The 27,194-nt window shown below is 39.2% G+C and overlaps 1 protein-coding gene across 1 annotated transcript in view; it reads right to left on the bottom strand.

Annotated features, from left to right (window-relative positions):
- CHN1 (chimerin 1) overlaps positions 1 to 27,194 on the bottom strand; it is a 273,107-nt gene that overhangs the window by 40,678 nt on the left and 205,235 nt on the right. Inside the window, exon 7 of the mRNA XM_027865946.1 lies at positions 8,796 to 8,873. Coding sequence (XP_027721747.1) covers positions 8,796 to 8,873 — 78 coding nt within the window. The remainder of the gene's footprint in view (positions 1 to 8,795; positions 8,874 to 27,194) is intronic.

The raw sequence follows: 27,194 nt of genomic DNA, 5'->3' as shown, positions 1-27,194 counted from the left end.
GGAGTCAGGAAGACCTGAGTTTAAATCTGGCCTCAGACACTTAATAGTTGTGTGACCCTGGGCAAGTCACTTAACCTCTGTTTGCCTTAATTTTCTCATCTGTAAAATGGGGGCATTCACCTTCCAAGACTGTTGTGAGAATCAAATAAAATAATAATTGTAAAGCTCTTAGCATGGTACCTGGTGCATAGTAGGGACTACATAAATGTTAGCTGTTATTATTATTAGGAGGGGTGGAAGTCAAGAGTAGGTCTGTATACTTAAAAAGTTATCATTTCTGGCTTCCACAACATCTGGTGAGTACTTCTGTCAATTGCCCACTGCTCCCAGCATTCCTCTGTCAGACTTCTCTGTTGCCCAAGTTTGACACTGCTCCAGGATCAGGGCATTCAGAGTTTATCTGAATCTCTTTTTACTTTTACTTGCAACTGACTCCCATTTAATACATGGGTTTGATTTAAATGTTTCCTTATATTTACACAATAAAATTCAATTCAATCTCATATTTGGATAAACATTTGCTATCTGTCCTCTTTAAAGCTGATGTAGAAAGGTATTTACATAGTCAATGTTTAGGCGAGTGGAACAATAACTAGAGATTAGCAAGATATTTTGGCTTGTTGTTTCCAAATTGTCTTATTGCATTTGTCTGCTTTTAAATTAGAGCGAGAATTCCAAACAGAATTCAGTCACTGGGCATTTGAGTTGTTACAGTCAGAGGTAACCAGTGACCTGATTCCCTAGACAAGCATCAGACTCTGCATGGAGGCCTAGAGTATTAAACAATGATATTAGAACAGGTCTGATTTTATTTTTAAAACCCATAGGAATCAGATGACAGGAAGCCTGGTCTGGTGGAGAGTTCAGCTGGCCTTTTGAGTCAGGAAGATCTGGGTTCAGGTTCTGCCAGCTATGTGACCATGGGAAAGTCACAATTACTCAGCGCTCTTGGGAAGTCTCTAAGGCTACAAGCTGCAGAGCAATTGATTTTATCTACTTGAGTGGGAAAAGTTTCCTATATTGATGAAGTCACAAATCTGGGCATCACCTTTTTCTTTTCCTTCTCACCTTTCCCCTCAAAAAATGAATCTGGTATATATTCTTTATAAGAGTATAGGTAGGCCCTAATGACCAATGAGGCAGCTAGATGGCTCAGTGGCTAGAGAGCTGGGCCTGGAGTCAGGAAATCCTGAGTTCAATGTGGTCTCAGATACTTACTAGCTGTGTGACCCTGGGCAAGTCACTTAACCTCTGTTTGCCTTAAACCACTGGAGAAGGAAATAGCCAATCACCCCAGTATCTTTTTCAAGAAAATCCCATAGACAGCATGGTGCATGGAGTCATGAAGAGTAGGAGATGACAGAATGACTAAACAACAACGACTTAGTGTCCCAAAGCAGTGGTTCCCACTTGTGCCCTACAGACCCTTTACAGGGAGCAGAGGGAAGGACCTGACATTATTGCAAGGGGTCCCATAAATAGGCCAACATATTTGAATAAATAAAATATCATGTAAATATCTTTTAAAATGATGCTTTTATGACTAATAAAAAATAATAACAGCATTTTTATAGCACTATAATGTTTGCAAGCACTTTACAAATATTTCATTCGATCTTCACAACAACCTTGGAAAGCAGATATTATTACTATTTCCATTTTATAGTTGAAAAAACTGAGGCAGACAGCTGTTCAGTGACTTACCCAGGGTCACACAGCTGATAGGTAACTGAGGCCAGATTTGAAGCATGGGCCTCCTGACTATAGGTCCAGGACTCTATCTACAATGCTACTTTTATTTTGTTTCAAATTGTTTTCAGTTGTGTCTGACTCTTTGTGACCCCTTCTGGGGTTTTCTTGGCAAAGATAGTGGAGTGGTTTGACATTTCCTTCTCTAGCTCATTTTACAGATGAGGAAACAGAGAAACGGGGTTAAGTGACTTGCCCAAGGTCACACAGGTGGTAAGTATCTGTGGCCACATTTGAACTCAGGCCTTCCTGACTATAGGACCAGCACTCCATCCACTGCACCACCTCGTTGCCCTGGTGCCACCTAGCTGCCTCAAATTCATGGAAAAGTATTAATGAATGCATATTTGAAATTATATTTTTACTCAATCAACAGACATTGCTAATCGAGGTCCATGAACTAAAAGAAAAAGAAAGGATTGGGAACCAGTATGCTCCAGTTTGGAGCAAAATCTCCTGGTATCATGATGAGTTTCCTGGGTTGTTGCCTTCCACAGCCTGACAAAAACATGAGATAATCACTTTCGGGAGATGGTCATTTATTTAACAAATATTGGTGGAGGGATTACCATGTGGAAGGCACTAGGCCTGATATCTTAGGGGACATAAAGGAGGGTGACAGAGGCCTTCTTCTGACTTTCGGAGTGTGCACCTCAATTCCTAACCTATTTTAGCTCTTGCCCAGGCCTAGTCAGCTGTTTACTCCTTCTGCACGGCCATCTATGATGTTTTTGCTAAACAGAATAATTATATCAATAAATTCTATGAATACGTTATTACATTTGAGCTGGAAGGAACCCCAGCTAGTCCAGAGGCTATTAATCTTTGGGTTATGAACTTGTGTTTTATAAAATATTTTTATAACTCTATTTCAATATAATTGGTTTCCTTTGTAATCCTATGTATTTTATTTGATGCAAAAATATTATTCTGAGAAAGGGTCCATAGGCTTTGCCAGATGGCTTAAGGGGTCCATGATGTAAAGAAAGGTTAAGAATTCCTGGACTAGTCCAAGCCTCTCACGTGGCAGATAAGGAAATGGATGATTTGTATCTAACAGCAGAGTGGTGTGTTGGCCTGGATTTATTGATCGATTGTTATGGCTCTAACCCAGCATATTTTATTCTATTTCATTTTTCAACAATAACCTTTTATTTAAGCGCCTGCTCTGTTCAAAGCACTAAGTGCTAGGGACACTGCCTTCAAGGACCTTACATTCTACCGTCCAGCTCATTAGATATCAGGTAATTTCCAAAAAGATTCTTAAGCTCAGACTTAACCATATCATTTTCTTTACTTTAACAATCCGTATTTAAGGTCAGATGTTGAGTCTCTTAAGATCATTATGTCTATTGGTATAATTAATACTTGATAGGTTTCAATTATAAGTTGAATGAATATTTGAGTGCAGTCATTCTTCAACGGCATTGTCAATTGCTTCACTCGCCTCCATCTATCACCAACCAGCTGGATGCTTCCAGGATTATTTAGAAGCCGTAATGACTAAAGTGCACAAAGTGAGGCCTAAACTCATTTTTATTAGGAGTTTGAACAGGTTGCTTGCTTGTTATAATTATAATTATATTATGAACATTCAGGAATTAAAGTAAAATGAAACAAATTTGAATAAAGAACTGGATTCTGGGAAAGGACATTCTCAACTGAACTATCCATGCAACTGATGGGAACCCTCATCTTACGAGGTGCAGGAAAAGTTCTGTTCCGGCTGTGTTACATTATAGATCTCTATCCTGCAAAATGTGAAATCGTATTTCAAACAATTTAATAACTGACAAGTTAGTGATAAACTAAAGATGAAACCTATGCCCCCTCTGCAGGAAAAAATGAAAAGGTTTAACATTTTGTCTTCAAAACTACCTTCTCATAGAAAAATGATTTAAAGACTTTTGGGGACTAGATTTCTTATGTAAACTCCTCCACAGTTACCGAATGTGCCAATACAATGCTTAACTATTGGTTCTTAATGGTAGCTGTATCTCTGTTATTAGAATATGTATGCTCTACTGTGGTTATTTTTCTGGATCATCTGAATTAACGGACATGTAAGTACAGGATATGAAGAGAAATCCTTAATGTGGTAACATGTTGGGTGATTTAAAAAAAGCCAAAACAGTGGATAGAGCAAATCCTCCAGAGGATTTCACAATGTTCTATGATGCAGAAAACTGCAACAGCTTTTATATAACATTTTACATTGAAAGGAAGGAAAGAACCAAGACAGTTCCCCATTCTTCATCATCAAGCCAGGGTTCTTTTTTAAAATTCAATTTTATTTTATTTTCAGTTTCAAATTCTTTCCTTCCCTCCTCCCCTTCCCTGACCTATTGAGAGGGCAAGACAGATAAAACCTATTAAAATGTTTGTTGTTGTTTAGTTGTTTTTCAGTTATGTCTGACTCTTCATGACCCCATATGGGGTTTTCTTGGCAAAGATGCTGGAATGGTTTGCCACTTCCTTCTCCAGTTCATTTTACAGATGAGGAAACTGAGGCAAACAGGGTTAAGGGACTTGCCCAGGGTCACATAGCTAGTAAGCATCTGAATCCAGATTTGAACTCAGGAAGATGAGTATTTCTGACTTCAGGCCTGGTGCTATAAATGCTGACCTGCCTAGCTGCCCCTGCAAATATGTATAGACATGCAAAACAAATGTCCACCTTAGCCATGTTCCAAGAAAAAAAAGGAAGAAAAAAAAGGATAAAAAAATATGTTTCTATCCATACTCTGAGCTATCAGTTCCCTACCTGGAGGTGGATAGCAAACTTCATCATGACTCCTTTGGAATTGTTGTAGGTCATTGTATTGATTACAGCTACTAAGTGTTTCAGAGGTGATCATCTTCATAAAATCACTATTACTGTATAAATTGTCCTTCTGGTTCTGCTTCCTTTACCCTGCATCAGTTCATACAAGTCTTCCCAACTTTCTCTGAAATCATCCTCTTCATCATTCCTTACAGCACAAGAGTATTCCATCACATTCCTATGCCATAATTCCCCAAGATGCGCATCCCTTCTTGTTTCCAATTCTTTACTATCACAAAAAGACATGCCAGGGTTCTCTGTGGTTAATAAACTTCTCTAATTCAGTATCCAGTCCTTAGCATGGCATCTTGTACATAGCAGGCACTTCATAAATGCTTGTTCACTTAATTGACATCTTGACATTTCTCCCTTCATTTCACTTTCTAAAATAAAGCAGTGCCAAAAATTTCATCCCCAAATGGAGACATATGGATATAATTTTACAACCAAACTAATCTAAGCTTCAATTTGGCTCCTCTTCTTTCTTATAAAAAGACTTTTCCCTTTCTCAAGGACTTAGGATCATAAATCTTGCAATGGCAGGACCTTAGAAAGCATCTGGTTTGACCTTCTCTTTTTATGGATAAGGGAATAGGCCCAGAGAGATTCACTGATTTGTTGAAGGTCACACGCAAATAAGGGGCAGACAGAGATTTGAAATCAGCTTCCTCCAACTCTAAATTCAGCACTCTGCTTACTATATCATACCAACTTGGCCCTGATTAAAAGCTTTTTTTTATGATTCATGATAAGGAATAATAAATGTAAGGTAATAATTTTAAAAGAAAACTTAACTGAGCCCAGAAGGATTAAACAGTCCTTTTTAAAAGTATATTATTTATAATAGTAACTTTAAAAAAAAACCAAATACTCATACATTTAAGGAAAATGGATATTCCCTCCAACAATGAAAATCACTAGGATAATATAGAATAATGGCTTGCAGGGGCAGTGAGGTGGCACAGTGGATAAAGCACTGGCCCTTAAGTCAGGAGGACTTGAGTTCAAATCTGGCCTCAGACACTTGACACTTCCTAGCTGTGTGACCCTGGGTAAGTCACTTAACCCTGACTGCCTCACCAAAAAAAAAAAAATAATAATGGCTTGCCTTTATATGGTGCTTTATACTTTCCAAAAGTATATTGTAGCAACACTTTGAGGTAAAGAATGCCCATACTGTTATACCCATTTTATGGATGAAGAGAGTGATCTTTAAAGGAATAGTGGCTTGCCCAAGGTCACATAACTAGCAAGCAGCAGAGCCCAGACTGGAGCCCAAGTCTCCTGGCTTTATCTCCAGTGCCATTTCCAACCATCCTTTAAAGAAATATTTGTATTGCCTAGATTTCAATCAATCAATCAATATTTATTGAATGCTTATTATGTGCAAGGCACTGTGCTATTCCAGGCTGCTTCTCTATCTCTGTATACACATGAAATGAAATGTAAAACTATACCTTCTATCCAAACAGAATTTGGGGAGTGAAGCACAGTTGATTTTTAAATAATTAACATGTTGGTTTTCACCTGGGTAAGTGATTGCACCAAGGATGTAAGCTATCCTTGGCTTCTGCCCCTGAAAAGAGGTTTGGCAACTGTTCAACAACACAAAGCAATATTACATAAGAGGAAAGTACAGGAAGCAAAGAAAAATACCACATTGAAGTGAAGCTTCAGGGCCTTTGGGTAGGCAGAACACATTCCTAAAGGGAAAAGAGTCAATGGCCAGACCACTGGGGTGAATACCCGCAAGAAATTGGTCAGGGTTGTTTTTTTTTTCTTTCCTTTTTTTTTTTTTTTTAACAACAATTCATCCATATGTGAAGCAGCGTCTTTGGCAGTGGGCATGCAAGTGGGAGAGTTTCGCTGCTGCCTTTAGAGCCTGAATTTGATCATGGGATCTTTGGAGAGCTTTAGTGTAGATTTTTCCCCTTAAAATTTTTTCTTCAAAGCTCGTCAAGGAATATGTTCTAAATGATGAAATATAAATTTAATGGAAGGGGATAAAAGTCTGAGGCTGTCAACCTTGTTAGTGGCTCTGAAAAATCATTCTCTGATCTAGCTTTTTTCCCCCCAGAATAGAAATATCTTTTTAAAAAAAGGAATTACAGGATTATAGAATTTAAAGTTGGAAGGGTCCATAGAGATTAAATCTGTCCAAGCTGGTTTTAATTTATCAACTTCAGGGGAGGAAGAAACCTTAACCTCTTTATAGGTTTGTTTTTTTAAAAGAAAAAAAAACTATCTCCAAGACAAGTCTTAGTCCCAGGATGGGAGGCCCAGCTCATTCCACAGTCAGCACTTTCTGGCTTTACAGTATTTGCCCATTAGAGTCAGGTTTTAAGTTAAAACTTAGAAATACCTGGAAGAGCCAACCCAAATACCTAAAGGATATGCTGTTTCAGATGATGACAAAATAAAACCCAGCAAATTCCCAACCAGACATACTCCATTGTTATTTAATGAAAACTGATAGAAGGTATTATAATAAATAAGATTCAATACCAAAATGCCATCCTTGATAGGTCATTGTTTCACTGCATAGCAGATTAGCATTTGTACCTTTAAGCACATGCTTTAAAACCTTAACCATTTCACTACAGCGAAGGTGTAACTCAGCCCTTATAAATCAGATAACAACTGGGGTGAAGGATTTATACAAATTCCTATCTACAATAGGCTTTATAGTCTGGGGGTGGGGTAACTTTGCTAATAAAGAGCTTGTGAAATCAGCTTCTTCTGTTAACCCTATCTCATGTACAAGGAAACTGAGGCAGAGCATGATCAATTCATATGAAAAGACTGTACCTTCGATGCAAAAGCATCATTCCTGCATTTTGAATCAGTTATTAAGTCCATTGACCTCCTCCTGCTTCATTTTAAGTAAAAAGTGTTTACTCTACCAACTCAGAGGGTTGTGCGCATTAACTGAGACTGAGCTATGCATGGTAGCTTTCAAATATTAAGAGTACTTACAAATTCCATTTACTTGTCTCTACCTATTAGGATGAATTCAAATATATCTTGCACATCATGCCTTTATCAGATATTTGATGTGAATGCAATTCATTCCATACATTTGGAAAGCCTACTTAATGATCATATCTTTTATTAGAAAATAGTCCTGATTCCATGAAAAACCATTTTTTCCCACTACGACTGCAGCACACTCTTTTGGAATTTTTATTTGACATCTAAATAAAAGAAATGTTAAGTTTTAAGATACCAGTTGGAAAGCAAGTTTGGAAGATGAAAATATCCTTCCATGTTACACTTCTGTGGTCTAGTTTCTCCCTCTTTCCATATTAAAAGGCTAAAAGACATTCAGTTTGAGCTGAAAGGATGAATACTGCAAGCACTTGGAGCCAAGTTGCATGACTTCTGGGATATCACCCTTGAAAATGCCAGTGTACATAACTAGGAAATGGCCCTGCGTCTGTGTGTCACGTACAGATCGACTGCTACACATTAGCTGAATGGTGTTGAAAGAGGCTTCCAAGACTTTACAGGGCAGGCATCGTGTTTTCAATACATGCTGCATTGACATACACTTTGCATCAACCCACCCACACATCATCTTGATGGAAAAATAATGACTGGAGTACAGTTGATAAAACACACTAAACAATAATTAAAAGCTACATAAAAGTGTAAGAAAATTATGCAAAAATTGAAGAGTAGCTGTTAGTGTCAGTGCTTCAATAGTCCCAGGGTAAGCCCAACTCCTTTCATCATGGTCAATTCATTAACACAGGAGAAAAGCCAGAAAGGAAGGGAAATGCGGACCATCTGCTCAATCCAGATGCAAGAGCACATGCTTCTCACATCCAAGGCTATTTAGCAGAACTGAACTGAGCTAAGACCTAATCCTCTAATCAAAGATCAACAAAGGTCTTTTGACACATTTGCATTACAAATAAAAATTAATCTGGCATCATAATTAAGTGTCAGTTTTCTTTATTTCACTAGGAAATCTGCACTGATTAGATGAAATTCCCAAAGAGGTATTACAGAAAATGGGCTTGGATTTCTCTTAACTTCTTATCTTTTCTGGTAATAAAATAAGTCTAAAAACATTTTATTCTCTAAACAGCATAAGCATTTTCATTATTACCCTTGTTTTTAAATTACAGAAGCAGCTATCCCTTTGATACTGAATCTTTCTGCTAAAAACACACTTTTTCTTCCTAAGAAAGGGTTAAAAAAATGAAGACATTCTTACCTTGAAATTATGAACCTTTTCATATTTCGGAATCTGCTCATTTTCTTTCAGAGTTGCTCTTCTAACGAGGGATGTCAACTGCGAATAAGCAAAGAGTTTAAGAGGTTGCCAGATTGTCACAGATGACTTTTGAGAACCCAGTTTCATTCCCAGGGCTGCTATCAACACATCTTGCTGGCGGTTCTCTCGTTTTGATTTGTGAACTGCAGGTCTATTCGTTTTCCTCCCTGACCAAGACTCTTTGGATGGCATTTTGGAATGCACAGGAAAGAAAGACCTATATTGATCTATGTCTGTCGATGAACTGTACTCAGCTCATAAAAATGAGCATTCTTCTAGCAACTCAGACCCCTAACCTACAGAGAGCTGCAGAGAAACATCACGAAGAGGTGGAGTAGGATGATGAAGCACTTCTTAAAAAGAGGTCGACTTTAACTAGACAAATTCTTCTGGCTTTTTTTTTTTAAAGGGATCTCTATTTAAGCTCTGGGAAACTTAAGGATCTGAATTGAAAAAGAGTCGATGCTAACATACAAAAATCCAAACATCTCTCGCCAACCCCTCTTTTAGAAACCATGGGATTAAGACATATTATGCACTTCTAAAAGCTTTCCTGCCTATTCAACTTTAGTGATGTCCACTTTGAATGAAAGATGCCCACATACTGAATATAATCAGTGTCTAGCAACTGACACCCTGCTAACCTCACTCTAGAAAAAGTAGGCTGGGGGAGGGGAGGGCTTTAACAGGCAAGGCTGGATTAGAATGGTCACATTAAGAAAGTAGATAACCAATGAAAGCCCCGCAACAGTATTTAAGGCTGGTATTCCTCCCTTCTCTCTCTCTCTCCCTCTCCCTCTCCCTCTCCCCCCCCCACTCTCCCCTCTCTCTTCTCTCCCTCCCTCTCCTCTGCTCTCTCCCTCCCCCTCTTCCTCTCCTCCTCCTCCTTCTCTCGCTGTCTCCCCCCTCTTCCCCTCTCTCCCTCTCCTCGCTCTCTCCTTCTCCTCCTCCTCCTCTCTTCTCTTCTCTCTCTCTCCCTCGCTCTCTCTCTCTCCCTCCCTCCCCCTCTCTTCTCCTCCTCCTTCTCTCTCCTCTTCTCCTCTCTCTCTCTCCTCTCGCTGTCTCCCTCTCCCTCTCTCCCTCTCCCTATCCTCTCTGTCCCTCTCTCTGTGTCTCTGTCTCTCTCTTTCTCTCTCCCCACCCCTTCTCCCCTTCTCCCCTTCTCCCCTTCTCCCCTTCTCCCTTCTCTCAAATATTCTAGCTGGCTCAAGGGGAAAAAATATCAGTAGGAAGATAATGAGCAATGAGTGAGTCATGCATCATTACAAAATGGCATCTCTTACCATTTAAAAGCAAGGTGAGATTGAAACACATAGTTGGTGTTTTAAAAGAATGAACTATTCAGGAAAGAGGCTAATCCGTCTCTCTCATTGTTCAGTAATTCATATATGATGTATATATGTATGTATGTATATACACACACAGTGAAGCTAGCAACTACAACACAATTCTATTAAAAAGACAAGTTTATGAAGCAATTAGGGGAAGAACAGAGAAGTTTTTGACTATCAGATAGATCCAAGTACATTTAGGAACAGGTCTATTATGCAACTAACCTTCACAACCACCCAAAGCAGTTTTGCCTTGGGTCTACAGTGCCCCCCAGGCAATTCTTTAAGATCACAAATTACAGAGTGCTTGCTGATCTGTATTGGTAGTAGGAGTTTTCTCACACCTAATACCAATGAAATTGGAGGTCTGGACATTCTCCCTGACCCTGCCACCCCCTCATCTCCACCTCCACTCAAAAAAAAAAAAAGTTGAAAGACTCAAGCATTGCTTTATGTCTCAATTACCAAACTTTTTAGCCCATAGCTGTGAATTAAGGCACTGATCCAGCCTGAGGTTCATTAGAGTTGAGCACCCAACTAGATAATAAGGGGAATCTTTAATGATACTGCCTGTGAAGTATGTGGACTTGTGCTTTATATCTGTAGGACCTCTGGTTAAGTGAGACACTGGGTCTAGGAATCAAATCCAGCTCAACTACATGTAGTAACACTGAGCACATTTATTGAAGTGCTACAACTTTCAGTACCACCAAAGCCCCCTCTTCAAATTATTTTCTATCTGCCTGCTTTTTTAAAAATATGCTATATATTTTTAACAGTGCTATTGAACAGGAAAACAATTTATTTTTTAATCCTGTTATGAGTAAAACTGAATCAGTACAACTTAACAGTATGTTTGTACTCATAATACTTGAAATTACTCAGAATAAAACTATTTGTTCTTTGTACAACTATTAATTTTCAAATAATGGGGTAAAAGAAGTCATTTGAATATACTTTTGTAATAATATGCTTAAATTTAGATATCCTTATTTCTCAGATGATTTTTGTTTTTGTTTTTCCCTTTTGAAACAATGGGTATATTTCTAATCACCCAGCACAGTGACAAGGAAAATAATTCCTTGTTTTAGGGAAATTAAATTTAGGGAATGAGAAAGGAAAGGATCTCAGCCCAGAACAAAACCACAAGACAGGAAAAGGTCAACCTCAGACAGCAATAATGTTGAAAAAGCCTATAATTTGGAAACAAGTTTATGAGGAGAATAAATTTTGATTCTAATCTACATGGTGCTTGAAGAATCTAGAAATCTTTCTACTTGAATAAATCAAGTCCAGCTTTTACAGCACAAACAATTTCAGTTCAGACTCTGTGTTCTTTGGTGGTGTGTACCAATTCAAATCAACAAACATTTATTAAGTGTCTACTATGTGCCAGGCACTGTGCTAAAGGCTGGGGATACAAATAAGAAAAATAAAAACAGTTCCTGCCCTCAAGTAGCTTAGACTCTAACAGGAGAAGCTGACACACAAAAAGAAGCTGAAAAGTTGGGGGTAGGGAAGAGACACTAAGGGGCATCTTGTTCCATGGATTTAAACCAGGAAAAGCTGCAGGATCAAAGTGGAATGAGCTGGAAATCCAATTTCTACCCACTATAGAGAAAGGCTTGGTGGGGGTGGGGGGTGGGGGTGGGGAGTTTAGTATTCCACCCTCCAGCCCTCCAGTTATACATTTTAGTCTAATCAAGGCATGAAGGAATCCTTAATCCATTCCAGGTGATCAAACTGTTTTATGTTTGGTTTTTCATACTTTCCAAAGTGATTTTTATTTAATTATTTATTTTAATTGTTTGATCTGTTTCCAAACTGTCATGACTATTTTAAACGAATACAGACATAAATTGACAATTTACATTTAGGTATATCCCAATTTCATGTCTCTATACCCTTTGGGTTATTTGTGTGACACAAAAAAGGCTTCCCTTCTGATGGAAAATGCAGTTTGACTTTTTTTTTTTAAACTCAGGTTATGTTGGCAGGAATCTGTAGCAACACTGGGTGACTTAAATATATATATTGACCTTTTAAAAATCAGCAACAGGTAAGGGCAGGCCTTCTACATGGCTGATTTTTTTAATTAAAGACTATTCTATAACTATCTCCAGTACCAAAGGATGTAAAACATTAAAGACCTCCCCAAAATAATCTCTCTACATTGCACCTCGTGACTCCTGATGAGCATCTCCAAATCACCGCTCCTTATTTAGCTGACAATCTTCTGGCCAGCAATCTTGGCCTTTTTGCCAGGCTGCCTCTGTGCCATGGGACAGAGACCACAGCGCTGTACTTCAAGGAATAGTTGGGAGCTCTGATGAATGAGTCCTCAGGAAGTTGAAATATCAATGACTCTATTGGGAATGTAGTAGTGGGAACATAGTAGTTGTGAGTGTTGTGAGAAAGTCATCCCAGAGGGGAATAATAAAAAAAAAATAATAGCTAGTATCACTATGGTACTATGGGGCAGCTAGGTGATGCAGTGGATAGAGTGCTGGGCCTGGTGTCAGGAAAGCTCATCTTCCTGAGTTCAAATCCAGCCTCAGACACTAGCTGTGTGACCCTGGACAAGTCACTTAACCCTGCTTGCCTTGGTTCCTCATCTGTCAAATGAGCTGGAGAAGGAAATGGCAAACCACTCCAGTATCTTTGCCAAGAAAACTCCAAAATGAGTTTTCACAAAGAGTTGGTCACTACTAAAAAAACTGAACAATAACAACAAAATGAGCTAGAGAAGGAAATAGCAAACCACTCTAGTATCTTTGTCAAGAAAACCCCAAATGGGGTCTCAGAGTCAGATGTGACTAAAAAATGACTGAACAACAACATACAGTACTACAAGGTTTGCAAAGGACTTCATACATGTTATCTTATTTGATCTTTGCAACAATAGGTAGTTGCTATTATTATCTCCATTTTACAAATAAGGAAACTGAGAGTAAGATAAAGTGCTTGTCCAGGGTTGCACAGTTAATGAGTATCTAAGGCAGGATTTGCATTCAGATCTTCTTGACTCCAAACCTAGTGCACTTGGACCATGTGGCAATGTCCCCAAAACCATCTTACTCTGCATTGTGTATGGAACAGACTCCATTATCCCACTATAGGAACATCTGAGTCCAGCTCCATAGCTTCTAGTAATGTCTGACACTCACAGTAAAGATAAATAAGGAGTAGGTGTGAATAAAAAAACTCAGTAATATTTTTGATTGTCTCGTAAGTTTTTCAATCTATCAACTGATTGATTGATCATAAATTTTCCATTAAATCTGGATATGATGGTAAGAAAACGTCCTGAGAGGTCAATTCACGCCTAATTTGGTAGTGAGTGAAGTTTATCCCACATAAAGTAATGAGGAACCAAAAGGATAATTTTATTGAGGATAATTTTAGTAATCTGTACCAACATTTTAGCCTGATTATTTGCTTGAAGGAAGAGGCAGTACAATGCTAATAGCTTAGATAAGGTTCTTGTCCTATTCTTTGCATGAAAATAAACTGAGGTCAATAACAATACTAGCTAGCATTTATATAATGTTTTATGATTTGGAAAGAACTTTTAATGTGTTATTTCATTTGATCCTCATGGCATCCCTGTGAGCAAGGTGCTATTATTATCTCCACTTTACAAATAAAGAAATAGAAAAAAAATTCAAATTGCATTTTTCATTGGAATTTTTTTTGCATCACACAAATAACCCAAGGGGTATGGAAACTTGTCTAGGGTCATATGACTAGTAAATATCTAAGACAGGCTTTGAACTCAGCTCTTTCTTACTCTAAGACTAGCACTCCATACACTGTGCCACCTAGTATGCATCAGCAGAAACAATGTTGTTTGGCAGTCTGTGCAGTAAATGGATGCTACAGAACCATGATCTTGGCAGCAAAAGTTTAAAATGGAACTGAAAGTATTTAGAGTCATTCTGAGGAAACAAGTTCCATCAAAACATTCTTTTACTAAAAAGTCCCACAAAACTGGCATGGATTCTCAAGCCCACCTTCTCAGTTACTTCCCAAGGAGAAGTGGCTGCTTTTGACAGATTGCAGCATCTGGCCTAGCAAGTACTACTCTTCTTTATGGTTTGTTCAACAGCCACTGCCTCTAGCCAATGCTCTCATGCCTACGGTTCCCAGATACAGTGTGTGTCAAGTGGCCAAGAAAACACAATGAGAATCCTTTGGAATGATGTAATTTCTCCACATGAAGCATCTTTTATGGGCAGATAAATTCACGTTTATGACTTGCAAATGGCTTTAATTCCTTTGGCAGTCTCAACGTTGGATAGCCTGTCTCATTGGAGAAGCAAGTTAAACTGCACAGTTTCTGTACAGTTGATTTTGATTAGCCTAAAAAGGTAGATCAGGGAGGTCCTTCTAACATCAGAACTTCTACCTTAAGAATCTGCAGGGGCAGAAGGCTCAACGACTGGTATTTGATAGAGACCTTCCAGGCCCATAATTAAGCCTGTTGTCATAAGCACCAAACTAAAGTTTCCAGTGCTACAAATATGATGACCTAATGGTACATGTACACATCTCAGAAAAGAGCCCTTCCAGAGGTACAGTAAAGGTCCATCCACAGATGGAGCCGTGGAATTTACTGAGGCCATAATAATAATAGAGGATCTTTTTGTCAACTTGTAAAGAGTTTTATTCTATGGTCAATACAGTACTTGAATGTCAAGCATTTGAGCCTCCTATGGCTAAATATGGTTCCTACAGAGTGTGGCGAAACATCAGGGGTAAGAAGTAGTGATTTATGATTACTATGTCTTAATGGTATAGATTTAGAAGTCAACGACTTGCTGTTGTAGAAAACACTGTAGAAGACCTGGAAGGGAATCCTAGAGGATACCTAGTCCCATCTCTTCAGAAATTGAGAAATGAAGGCTAAGAGAATTGAAATGACTTGCCCAAGGTGACATGGGGTACAAGAGACAGAGAAAGGATTTGAATTCAGGTCTTCTCACTCTAAATTTGGTGGCTCCAAGAAGCTATAGCATGCACAGTGGCCACACAGTGGTAAAACCTTCTTGGCAGATAGACTAAACCAGGTTGAGCATAACTGAGTTAGGGAGATATCTACCCCAACCATGTGAAGACAGCCCCTGGTGGAATGGCCAGATGAGAACAATTTGTTCCAACAGCCATGAAGGCAGCTGAAACTGGTGCAGTGGAGAGCTTGGAGCTTGGTCAGGCATCAAAGACAACAACTTCACCCACTGCATCCCAGGCCATCACCAGTCATCCTGACATTTGCCCTGCTTCTGCACTTTGATGACTCTGGAGGAGAGAATGGGGCCGATGACTTTGCCCAACTCTGCCTCACTTAAATCCAATTCACATTCAAGTAAAGACATCACCCCATGATGTCACTGGTCCTCTTCAGAAACAAAGGACAAACAACATATTAATGAAGCCATCCCAAATCTTCTTCCAGTAGACAATGGAGTGGCTCTGCAATGGATGCCTTTCAGAGAACAAACAGAAATTCCGTAGTTTCAGCAGCCCTGCTATGGGAACCTAAGAAGTTGACATTAGATAATCTAATTTCATATTCCTCTTTTTTCTTTTCAAATACTTGATGCATCAAAAGGACACAGAACTTCTTGAAATCTCTTCTTAAGGTCACCCTCTTGGTGTATTGATCATCAGAACTTAGTTAAAATAATAGTACCACAATTTAAAATCTTTGAAAACAGGCTCCCGATTGAAATTGTAAATTGAATGTACTTTAATTATAAACTTCATTGGCATTCATAGCTCTTCATAATCTGGCTTCAATCTATTTTTCCAGATGAATTTCACATCATTCCTCCTCATGGCCTGTTCTAGCCAAAATGGCCAACTTGCTATCCCTGGTACAAGACTACCAGCTCTTGCCTTTATGCTTTTGCAAGGCTGCCCTGCATGCCTGGAATGCTCTTCCTCCTTACCTCTCCTGTTCCCTTGGAGGCTCATCTTAGGTCCTTCCCTGTATACAAGGCTTTTCATGCTACTCCCAGGTTTTTTGTGCTCCCATCATCCACCCCACCAAAATTACTTTGTATTTAGAATCAGAAGATGATAGATTTCAATTTGGAAGAGGGTTTAGAAGCCAACGAGTCCAACTCCCATTTTTTTTTACAGATGAGGAAAGTAAGGCACAGATAGGTAATATGACTTGCCTAGGTACACAGCTTAATTAAGTCCACAATGCAGAATTCAAACCCAAGTCAACCTTTCTGTCTCCAAGTCTAGTTCCCTAACCATTATGCATATTACTTTGATTTGACTTGTCTGTTATACGGATATTATTTCCCCCTAGGAGAATGTAAACCCCTTGAGAGCAGGGACTGTTTCATTTTTTACTTTGACTTTCTAAAAGCTACTCCATAGTGGGCACTCAACAAATGATTGCTGAACGGAATTGAACTAATTTGCAAAGATCCTCTGCAAGAATTGACTGATTGAATGCCTGGAGTAACATAAATGGTGATGAGCTATCGGCGATGTCCTCTAACGCTAAGGTTTACAAAGACAACTCCCTTGCTTCGGAGAATTAGCAACAGCCTCTAGATTTGGGACCTGCTTCTCTGCCTTATTACTGGTGCCCTTGTATTTCCACAAAGCATCAACACAGTTTGTGAAGCCCACTGGATAAATGTAACTAGCTCAAAGCTGTCTTATTTAATTAGTACTCATCCTCTTCTATTTTTTCCCCTTTGAGAAAAAGAAAGATGTCTAGCTCTCAAGCAAATTGGTGAAATGTCTAGATCCTGACAAATGACCTAGCTCTTCATATAAACTTTCAGACAGCACCTAAGGATCTCTGTTGTTATTCAGTCATTCCATTTGGGATTTTCTTGGTAAAGATATTGGAGTGGCTTGCCAATTCCTTCTCTAGTTCATTTACAAATGAGGAACCAAGGCAAACAGGAGTAAGTGGCTTGTTCAGGGTCACACAGCTAGTAAGTGTCTGAGATCAGATTTGAACTAAGGAAGATGAGTCTTCCTCACTTCAGGCCTGGAATTCTAACCAGTGTGCCACCTACCTGCCCCAAAGGAACCTCTAGCTCTTGCTCTCTTGGGCCCACCCTGAAGCCTTAGGACTTAAAGGCTTTTCTGTCTATCCTACAGTTGAATTTTCTTTTATTGTACTTAATTTATGTTGTATTTTATTAGTTTTATTGTATTTACTGTATTTAATTGATATATTTAATATTATATATTTTAATTTTAATATTATATATTTAATTGCTGTTGTTTGTCCTTCATTCTTGAAGAGGACCAATGACATCAGGAAGGCAATGCCATGATTTGCAAGTGAATTGGATTTAGGTGAGGCAGGGCTATGCAAAGTCACCAGCCTCACTTTCTCCTCTAGAGCTATCTGGATGCAGTGGCAAGATATAGATCAGGATGACTGGAGATAGCCCCAGCAGTGGAAGACCTTCTTTTATTATAATATCTCCCAATTGGAGTATAAACTCCCTGAGGGCAAGAACTGTCTTGATTTTTCTGTCTGTACTCCCAGCACTTAGCACAATGCTTAATAAATGCTTTTTTTCTTTCATTCATTCATTCATTCAACGTTCTATGAATTTCTTCCACTTGGGCTATTTGAACGATCATCTATGCTGGGGATGTAGACACCTGGTAACATACGCCAGTTCCTTTTGTTAGAGGTTTTTGCTCTCCCCTCCCACAGTAATGAGCAGAAGCTCATAGATTCACAATGCAGTTTCTAGTGCTATCATCTGTAGGATGTATGGTGGTTCTTCCAACTCTGGTGACAGGTCTTACAAGAAGATCGCGTGGAAGGTATAGTCACCAATTACTGATCCGTTTCAAGCGATTTAGGAGGAAGGCTACACTCACTCCAGGATCCATCCAGGGGCATCTTGTCATTGATCTTCCGAACATGATTCAGCTCCAGGGCATTTATGTCACTCAAATGATCAAGAGTGTCTAATGCTGGGTGATGTTAACAATTATGGCTGTCACTGGGCTTCATTCAGATGGATTTGGGGTAGTCTATTTTCTCAAGGTGTTCCTTGATCACAACAAGCATTTAGCATCGTTTCACCTGCCTGATGAGTGTCAATGTCACCTGCTGAGTGTCAAACTTGACTCAGAGTCAACTGAACTGATTGGCAGATGCTTGGGAGTAGCTATTCCCTGTATTTTGATGATCCTGTTGGTAAGATTTCTCCATTTAATGATGATGATGATGATGATGATGATGATAATAATAACTGGAGGAAGAAGATGAGTTAGTATTTATATAGCACCTACTATGTGCCAGGCACTGTGATAAGCACTTTACAAATAATAACTCATTTGATTCTCACAATGATTCTGGGAGGTAGGTGCTATTGTTAACCTTATTTTACAGATGAGGAAACTGAGGCAAACAGAAGTTGAGTTAGTCAATCAAGAAACATTTACTAAGCACCTACTATGATAAGTGTTGGGGATACAAAGGAAGGCAAAAGGTAGTCCCTGCCTTCAAGAAGCTCGGAAACAAAATACTAAAAAAAGCTGAAAAGGGAGGAGAAGGTAAGAGGTGAGACCATGATGAAGTCCTACAGCAGGACAGGAAATGATGAAGGGTCTTCCCTGGGCCCTCTCCTTGAATGATGGATCTGGTAGGAGCTCTGAAATGTCCACCCTCAACTCTCTCCAATCAAAAAGAAGGAATGGTTTTGGGGGCCAGGGTAACAAAGGAGGTGTGGGTTTCAGAGTTGATGTCATCTTGCAGGAAAATGAATTTCTGGAGATAAGGATGAAGTCCAGTTGGGAAAAGTAGTGACTTGCTCAAGGTCACATAGCTAGTAAGTGTCTGGGGTGGAATTTGAACTTAGCATTTCGTGACTCCAGGCCTACAGCTTGATCTACCTTCCCACCTAGCTATGTATTGTATATAGTATTCATGTTGGAAGCTGCCCCATTAATTTCTATGGTCTGAAGTGATGGAATCTCACCGTCTTGAGAGATTATAGATTTATTTCAATGGAGAGGCACACTACTGAGAAGTCTTGAAGGCTCTGTATTACTGTATATATAGAGTAATGCCATAACATACTCAAATATTTCCATACCAAAGGGATCTGTGATCTCATTGATTCAGGAATTCCTTCCAATGATGAAGATCACAAGCCCGTCTTGTGTACCTTTCACCTACGTCCTCCCAAAAGTTCAGTACAGAGGGTTTCTTTACCCAATGGGCCTGAGGCTTTCTGTGCTTTGTCTGTCTCTACCTATTGAGGGCACCAGTGGAGCACTCTCCCCACTGAAGAAACCCCCAAAGTTTGAGCATTGAGACAGAATTACGGCTTGGTCTGATGAGCAGAAATTATCTTACTGATTCCGAATATGAACTTTAAATCTCTGTACATAGACTGATAGTTTGGGGTGCAGGAAGAAAAAATTTGAGAAGTCTGATTTCACCAAGTTCTTAAGCTCCTCCAAGGTCTTAATCATTGGTGAAGCAGTGGCACAGTGGATAGAATACCAGACCCGGGCTTAGAAAGATGCATTTTCCTGAGTTCAAATCCAGCCTTAGACACTTACTAGCTGTGTGACCATAGGCAAGTCACTTAACCCTGTTTGCCTCAGTTTCTTCATCTCCAAAATGAGCTGGAAAAGGAAATGGTAAAAACCACTCCAATATCTTTTCCAAGGAAATCCCAAATGGGGGGGGTCATGAAGAGTAGGACACGACTGAAAAATGACTGAACAACAACAAAAAAGTAAGAACTAGATGATGCTAGAAAGACCTGAGTTCCAATTCTACCTCTGATGCTTTTTGCCACTGTAACCTTGGATAAGTTACTTAACCCCTCTATGCCTCAGTTTCCTCAGCTGTAAAATAAGGAGGTTGGACTAGATGGCTTCTGCACTCTCTTCTAACTCAAGAATTATAATCCTGTATCATTTGTAGTCAGATACTGCCCTTTGGCTCAAGTCTGCCCTCTGGGCTTTGTTCTAGGCTTCTGGCATGCCCTACACCACACAGTTGTGTTTCTGCTTCAGCTTTAGTACAGTTTTGGCTCCACCGCTCAGGACAAACATTAATAGAGGCCTTGGCCCCATCTTGCCAACTTCAGTGAAAAAAAACAGCAACTTCCAAGTGCCTGAGGACAGTGTTTTTCCTTTCTCTGGTTTCTCTTTAATAGACAACACCCTTCCCCCTTCTCTTGCTTTTGCTGAAAGAATAACACCATAAGAAAGCATGGCAAAAACCTTCCAAATGTAACAGGCTTAGTAGTCACGGAAAGGGGGAGCCCACACTTCAAGGACCTACTTAAATAACGCCTCCTCCATGAAGCTAGGTGGTGCAGTGGATAGAGTACAGGGCCTAGAGTCAGGAAGACCTGAGTTCAAATCTGGTCTCAGATATTACTACCTGTGTGACCCTAGGCAAGTCACTTAATGCTGTTTGCCTCAGTTTCCCTATCTGTAAAATGAACTGGAGGAGGAAATGGCAAACCATTCCAGTATCTTTGTCAAGAAAACCCCAAATGGGGTCACAAAGAGTTGGACATGACTGAACCATCACCACAGCAACAACCACTGTGAAACCTGTCCTGATCCTTCCTTTTGAAAGTGGTACCTAAGCTCTGAACAATTATTTGTTCTCCTTATGACATTTATAATAATTCTAATTGATATTGATATATAATGCTTTAAAGTTTGCAAAGTCCCATTGCATAGGTCAGTTAACTTAACACATTCTTAACGCCTGGTCTTGCTGGATAAAAAGAACAGTTATCTCTTCCACATCACTACTTTTCCCATCATGGTTTTGATATATTGCGGGTCGGCATAAGAAATTAAATGGAAATTTTGAGGGGTTTTATAGAAGCTGCAGATGACATGCTAAGGCCAGCAGATGACACAGAAAAAAATTAGAAACTCAGAAATGCATAAAATATATGTATAGAATGTGTAATATCAACAAAGGGCCAACAAATTTTATGTGGATTTTCCAGATCACAAGGGGGCTAGGGGCCATGCCCCTAATCCTGGTGATGTGGAAGAAGTAACTGTACTGGAATTTGGAGTCAGGAGGCCTGGCTTCTGTTATTGACCAGCTAGGTGGCCATGAATCAGAAGTTCAACCTCTCTGGGCCAAATTTTCTTTCCTGTAAAATTAGGAAAGTAATACTTGCCCTAGGAACTCTTCTGGGTTGTTGTGAGGAAAGTAGAGCTACTAACTACTTGTGTGACCTCGGGCGAGGAAGTCACTTAAGGCTCTGGGCCTCAAATTCTTCATTGGTAAAAGACGGAGGCCAGACTACACAACCTCTAAGGCTCCTTCTAGCTCTAAAATCTGTGTTCTGGGATGTTTAAAATGGTATATAAAAGTGAGTAATAATAATAATAATAAATGTTTCTACTTTCTGAAGCTACAAGATTGTGAAGTATTTTGAGGTCAAGGACTATGTCTTAATCAGGATGCTGCTTCCCCATGATGCCCTGATACTGGACATGCTCAATAAATACACGTCAAATGAACAAAACCTTACAGAAGTAGGTCTCGAATGGCCCAAGGCAATAAACGATATGATAAACTGCAGGCCAAGTTGCCAGAGGGGCATGATCTATAGAAGTGAAACCTTCTGAAGAAGCCAGAGAGAGGTTATTCAAGAATAGTTCTAAGGAGTAGCTTTTCTGGGTATTTGTTAGGAGGCAGATTTCAATACGACACACGGAGGGCAGACAAGCAGCCTTCTCTCTCCACTGGCCTGGGAATTTAGAGATCTTGGAATAGCTATGAATAGTTACAAAGGCTTATGGGCAGTGGAATTTTGGAGAATTCATGGGGGAAGAACCCAACCTCACCATCTCCCAGAATCAAAAGGAGGTCTGTTATGTAATCATGCTCACAGAAACTATTTACTCTCCTTACTGCCCCTCCCCCATACCTCATACAAAACAAAACACCAACTTTGAACGCAAGTTTGCTCTTTGGACGTTTTAGGTGGCCTTAATGATATGCCTCTGTTCCAAAAACATTTGAGGAGTTAGTGCTAGGTGGCATAGTGGATAAAGCTCCAGGCCTAAAGTCAGGAATACTCATCATTGTGAATTCAAATCTGGCCTCAAACACTTACTAGCTGTGTGATCCTGGGCAAGTCACTTAACCCTGTTTGCCTCAGTTTCTTCATCTGTAAAATGAGCTGGAGAATGAAAAGGCAAACCAATCCAGTATGTTTGTCAAGAAAATCCCATATGGGGTTACAAAGAGTCCGACACAATTGAACAATAACAACAGCTAAGATGAGATGGCTTCTAAGAGTCCTCTCAGCTCAAAATCTAGGACTCTATGATCCTGTGTGTAAACAATGTTACTATAAGGTGCTCTAGTGGATACAAAATATGTATAAGATATGGTCCTTGTTCTTCGGAAGTTTACAATTGTGTTCCCTAACTACTCCACAAACTCTAACTGGATAACTCCTTGATTTTTTTTTTCATTTCTCTCCCTATTTCTCAGGCTCCTGACTTCCAGGAAATCTCTGGGAACTCTCAGGAAATGTCTGTCTCTGGGAACTGGAGCATATGTTCTATGAGGGGCTGTCACAGGGAGGGTTCTGAGGCTCAATGAGATAAAAGACGTATAACACCTAGCAAACATTAAACCACTACGTAAACGCCACGTATTATGATTACTGTCCTTGTTCGGTCTACGCCCTCCAGACCTCCACCAAGGTGATGCCTCATTTCTCTGATCCTCTTAGTTCACCCCTGTTGAGCTCAAGCAATGTTTATAGAGGAATGGGAGTAAAGGGAAGGGGTTGCTGATAACTGTTTAACAACTGGCTGTCTGGGGGAAAATATGCCCACATACTTTTAAGTTTAATCTCCATTTGAACACTTTCTTAAGTCTGGACAACCAACAAAACAATAAATCAGGCCCTGATTTGTGGACTGACAATGGTTCTCTCAAGTCAGTCAGAGCTGGTTCCTGCACACCCCTGGATTGTTAGGTTTTTTTTTTCTTTGTAGCCCTGATATGATGACTTGAAACTAGTAAGCACTTAGATACATTGTTGGTGGAGTTGTGAACTGATCCAACCATTCTGGAGAGCAATTTGGAACTATGCCCAAAGGACTATAAAACTGTGCACACCTTTTGACCCAGCAATACCACTACTCGGTCTGTATCCCAAAGAGATCATAAAAATGGGAAAAGGACCCACACGTACAAAAATATTTATAGCAGCTCTTTTTGTGGTGGCAAAGAATCGGAAATTGAGGGGATTCCCATCAACTGGGGAATAGCTGAACAAGTTGTGCTATATGAATGTAATGGAATACTATTGTGCTATAAGATATGATGAGCAGGCAAATTTCAGAAAAAACTGGAAAGATTTATATGAACTGATGTTGAGTGAAGTGAGTAGAACCAGGAGAACATTGTACACAGTAATAGCCACATTGTGTGATGACTAACTTTGAGAGACTTAGCTCTTCTCAGCAATGCAAGGATCTAAGACATCTCTGAAAGACTCATGATGGAAAATGCTATCCCTATCCAGAGAAAGAACTATGGAGTTTGAATGCAAATCAAAGCATATGATTTGCTGTTTTTTTCTTCTGTTTTGTTTTGCTTCTTCTTTCTTGTGGTTCCTCCTGTTGGTTCTAATTCTTCTTTACAACATGACTAATGTGAAAATATGCTTAATAGGAATGTATATATAGAGTCTACATCAGATTACATGCCATCTTGGGGAGGGAGGCGGGGAGGGAGGAGGAGAAAATTTAAAACTCAAAAGCTTACGGAAGTGAATGCTGAAAACTAAAAAGAAATTAATGATTTTTTAAAAAAACATAGTAAGCACTTAATTATTGCTTGTGGAACTGAACTTAATTTGGGGAGACAGACCTTTCCTGGATGTCAGAGAAAGGTAAAAAAGGGTAATGGGAAAACAACCTGCTCAGATTTCCTCCCTCTTGTTTTGCCTGGCTCAGGCAAATGGCTCTTGCTCAGGACAACGCCAAGTGTCCTTCCTTGGTCCTACCACCTTTCCCATACAAGGTAATATGAGGTAGCTTCTCAGACTTTGCAGGGAAAAAAATTAGATTTTAGAATAAATTACTTTTGTAGAGCCTATTCAGATGTAATCAAGGCAGACATTTTGATTGAAAGAGTGAAATAAACTTTGTAAAAACTAGGGTCATGTATTAACTATTTCTTCCTTTATTTACATGATTAAAATTTATGACACTAAGTTTACCACCATTTTTGTAGTAGTAGTAATAGTAATAATAATAATAGCCAGCATGTTAAAGTTTGTAAAGTGCTTTACAAATATTATCTCAGGGCAGCAAGGTGGCACAGTGGATAGAGCACCGGCCCTGAAGTCAGAAGGACCTGAGTTCAAATCCGGCCTCAGACCAAACACTTGACACGTACTAGCTGTGTGACTCTGGGCAAGTCACTTAACCCCAATTGCCAAAAAAACCAAAACAAAACAATAATAAAAAAACAAAAAAAAAACCCCAATATTATCTCATTTCATCTTCAGAACAGCCCTGGGAGGTAGATCTATATTATCCTCATTTTAAAGATGAGGAAATTGAGGCTGAGAGAAAGTGAGTGACTTGTTCAGGGTCACACAATAGAAAGTGTCTGAGGCAGTATTTGAACGTAGGTCTTCCTGATTCCAAGTTCATCACTTTATGGTTGTGATCTGCCTTGGTGAAGGGCAATGCCATATGAAACAAAATTTCAGATTCTTTTAACATGGCAGACTAGAGAAGGATTCAATCATTTCTAATGCAATTTTTTCAAACATAGACTATTTGAAATGAAAGGGACCTTAGACATCATGAAGTCCCATATGTATACATGCATGTGTATATATGTGAGTATATACACATACATGTACATAGCATACACATGTATGTGTATGTATACATATATACACTTGCACTTATACACACACACACACACACAAACACACATATACCCTAAAAAATAAACCTTTAGCTTCTGCTGAAAGACTTTTAATGATAGAGTTCATTTTTCTAGAGGCAGGCCATTCTACTTTTGGGCAATTTGAAGTATTTTCCTTATATTGGGCTAAAATCTTTTTTTCTGCAACTTCTACTCTTTGTTCCTACTTTTCTCCACTAGAGATAAATGAAATAAATCTAATTCCTCCTCCATAAAACAACTCTCCAAATATCTAAAGACAACTCTCAGAATTCCTCTAAGTCTCCAGGTTAAATATCCCTTCTTCCTTACCAGAGATATTATTTTTTTTCCTTTGACGACTGCTGTAGTTGCATACCAGGACATTTGATATCATTAGCATTCTCTTTCAGGTAGCTGGTAACTGTATCTGTGATTTATTTTTTGACTCACTCATCATTCCAGACATCATTATTAATTCTCCATTTAGGTCTGTGTCATTTGTTTATGTTGCCTGTACTGATCTATCAAGTATATTTCTGCTTTTTATTATTTATTTGTAATATCTTTAGGCCATACCACAGATAAATCTTGACAATGGTTACATTTGATTCTGGTTTTAGGAAGGGAATTGATAACGTGTAGCATATCCCAAGAAGGGCAACCAAGACGGTGAAGGAACTAGAGATCATGGCTTAAAAAAATCACTTGATATGTCACCTCTCTATGACAATTGCTGTTTCTAAATGCTCATAAACTATTCCTTTGTCAGGAATCAAACTCAGGCTTACTAGGTAATAGTTTACAGAATCAGCTTCCTTCCTATTCTCAAATATTATTACAATGTTTACCCACATCCAGTCTGGTGGCATCTCCCACATTTTCCATAATTTTTCATAGATAATTTTAGCAATCAGACCTACAATCTTTTTTTTTCCAGTCTGGGATGCTGTTTTTCTTGACCTGGCTATCTGAACATTTTCAGAGTAGCTAGTTTATCTCTTATCATTTCTTCATTTATCTTTATTTTCAATTCCCCCAAACCTGTTTTTTTTTGTTCTAAATTGGTTAGTTTCAAGATCATTCATGGGAGAGAAAACAAGCAAAATGAGAGATGAGAGCCACTTCCTCTCTGTTGTCCATTACATCATTCCATCCGCCATGACCAATGGTTCTATTTCCTCTTTCATCTTTACTTCACTCCCAGTATAACAAAAAACCTGCCCTTGCTCCCTTGCTCTTCTATACATGCCTTTTTACCATCTGACTTTGTTCAATGAGTTCTCTGTGCATCTTCATCTGTATCTTTAGACAATCCGTCCCCATCCTCCCCTCTACTCCCGCATCATTTCACATACCCTCAACACAGAAAGGTTAACAGATGCCATCCAGTTCAATCTGTACCTGAAAAGAAATGTTCTCTACAACATCCCTTATAAGAAGTCATCTAGCTGTTGGATATCTCCAGTCTCCTTTTGGACCACTCTAGTTGTCAGGAAGTTTTTCTTTATATTGTGCTTGTATCTACTTCTTTTCAATTTCCATTCACTACTCCTAGTTCTGTCATCTAGAGCCAGGTAGAAAAAGTCTAATCTTAATCCCTCCTCCATGATAGCCCTTCAGATATTTAAAGATGGGCACCATATTCCTCTGAGTCATTTCTTCTTCAAGCTAAGTATTCTCAGGGGCAGCTAGATGGCAGAGTGGATAGAATGTTGGGCTTGGAGTCAGGAAAACTCATCTTTCTTTTTTTTTTTCAGCAAAAGACAAGGTTTATTAGAACATCCGTCATATTGGGCAGACTCTTAAGGAGTCTGAACATTAGTGAGCTATTGGCTAGATTGTAAGAATCTGAGCCAAGACTCATCTTTCTAAGTTCACATCTGGCCTCAGACACTTAGTAGCTATATGACCCTGGACGTCACTTGACCCTGTTTGCCTCAGTTTCCTCATCTGTAAAATGAGTTAGAGAAGGAAATGCCAAAGCACTCCAATATGTTTGCCAAGAAAACCGCAAATCGGGTCATGAAGAGTTGGACGTGACTGAACAACAAGAAGCATCCTCAGTTCCTCTGACCAATTTTT

Source organism: Vombatus ursinus, unplaced genomic scaffold (assembly GCF_900497805.2).
Source record: "Vombatus ursinus unplaced genomic scaffold, bare-nosed wombat genome assembly UNPS02014779.1, whole genome shotgun sequence".
NCBI lineage: Eukaryota > Metazoa > Chordata > Mammalia > Diprotodontia > Vombatidae > Vombatus > Vombatus ursinus.
This window is presented reverse-complemented; position numbering and strand designations above follow the sequence as displayed.